The sequence below is a fragment of the Lottia gigantea genome (genome assembly GCF_000327385.1).
Source record: "Lottia gigantea unplaced genomic scaffold LOTGIsca_6373, whole genome shotgun sequence".
Taxonomy (NCBI): domain Eukaryota; kingdom Metazoa; phylum Mollusca; class Gastropoda; family Lottiidae; genus Lottia; species Lottia gigantea.
Genome location: NW_008710169.1, coordinates 7,642 through 8,669, shown reverse-complemented (window position 1 = coordinate 8,669; position 1,028 = coordinate 7,642). Strand labels below are relative to the sequence as shown.

Sequence of the window (1,028 nt, the reverse complement as noted above, 5' to 3'; positions counted from 1 at the left end):
CACAGCTTATTTGGAGCTGGTGTATTTGGTGACGGCCTTTGTTCCTTCGGAAACGGCGTGCTTGGCGAGCTCACCGGGTAACAGAAGTCGAACGGCAGTTTGGATTTCCCTGCTGGTGATGGTCGATCTTTTGTTGTAGTGAGCGAGTCTTGAAGCTTCGGCAGCGATTCTCTCGAAAATGTCGTTGACGAAACTGTTCATGATAGACATAGCTTTGCTGCTGACTCCAGTGTCGGGGTGGACTTGTTTCAGCACTTTGTAGATGTAGATGCTGTAAGACTCCTTTCGTCGTCGTTTCTTCTTCTTGTCTCCGCTACGTGCGGCCTTTGCTTTTCCGGCTTTCTTAGCCCCTTTGGCAGAAACCTTTGGCGGCATGTTGAATTTAGAGTACTAACGTGATGTGGACAGTGCGGTGTCTAACAGTCAAGTGAGTAGTGAACACGGTTGGTTGGTTGGTAGATGACAAGTTAACGTTCGCTTCCAGCGGATGCTGATATCGCAAACTAGGTAGTTGTTGGTAGTCGTAGTAGTTGGTAGTTGGATTGGATCAAATTGGATGATTCGGTGTTGTTGGTTTGGTTGTTGATTCTTCGTTAGATCTGGTCGGGTCGAATGACATGGCGGTGAAGCTCGGCCCTGGATGGTGTGGCGTGAGTTTAGTAGTGAACACGGTTGGTTGGTAGATGACAAGTTAACGTTCGCTTCCAGCGGATGCTGATATCGCAAACTAGGTAGTTGTTGGTAGTCGTAGTAGTTGGTAGTTGGATTGGATCAAATTGGATGATTCGGTGTTGTTGGTTTGGTTGTTGATTCTTCGTTAGATCTGGTCGGGTCGAATGACATGGCGGTGAAACTCGGCCCTGGATGGTGTGGCGTGAGTTACTCGGTCTCCTTCATTCTTCCAAACTCGTTCTGATCATGGTATTTCTTGTTGATTGGTAGTCGAATGGTAGTCGTTGGTTTGGTTTGGTTTGGTTAGATTATCTGTTATCTGTTGGAAAACTCGAAGACCTGAAAAAAAAAGAAAA

General features: G+C 46.7%; 1 protein-coding gene across 1 annotated transcript; it reads right to left on the bottom strand.

Moving 5' to 3' along the window:
- Window positions 1–6: 6 nt before the first annotated feature.
- Window positions 7–375, bottom strand: LOTGIDRAFT_148145 (hypothetical protein; the record flags this gene model as incomplete). The annotated part of the gene is made up of 1 exon (XM_009064597.1): window positions 7–375. One exon carries the CDS (start codon window positions 373–375, stop codon window positions 7–9), a length of 369 nt encoding a protein of 122 aa, XP_009062845.1.
- Between the last annotated feature and the right edge of the window lie 653 nt (window positions 376–1,028).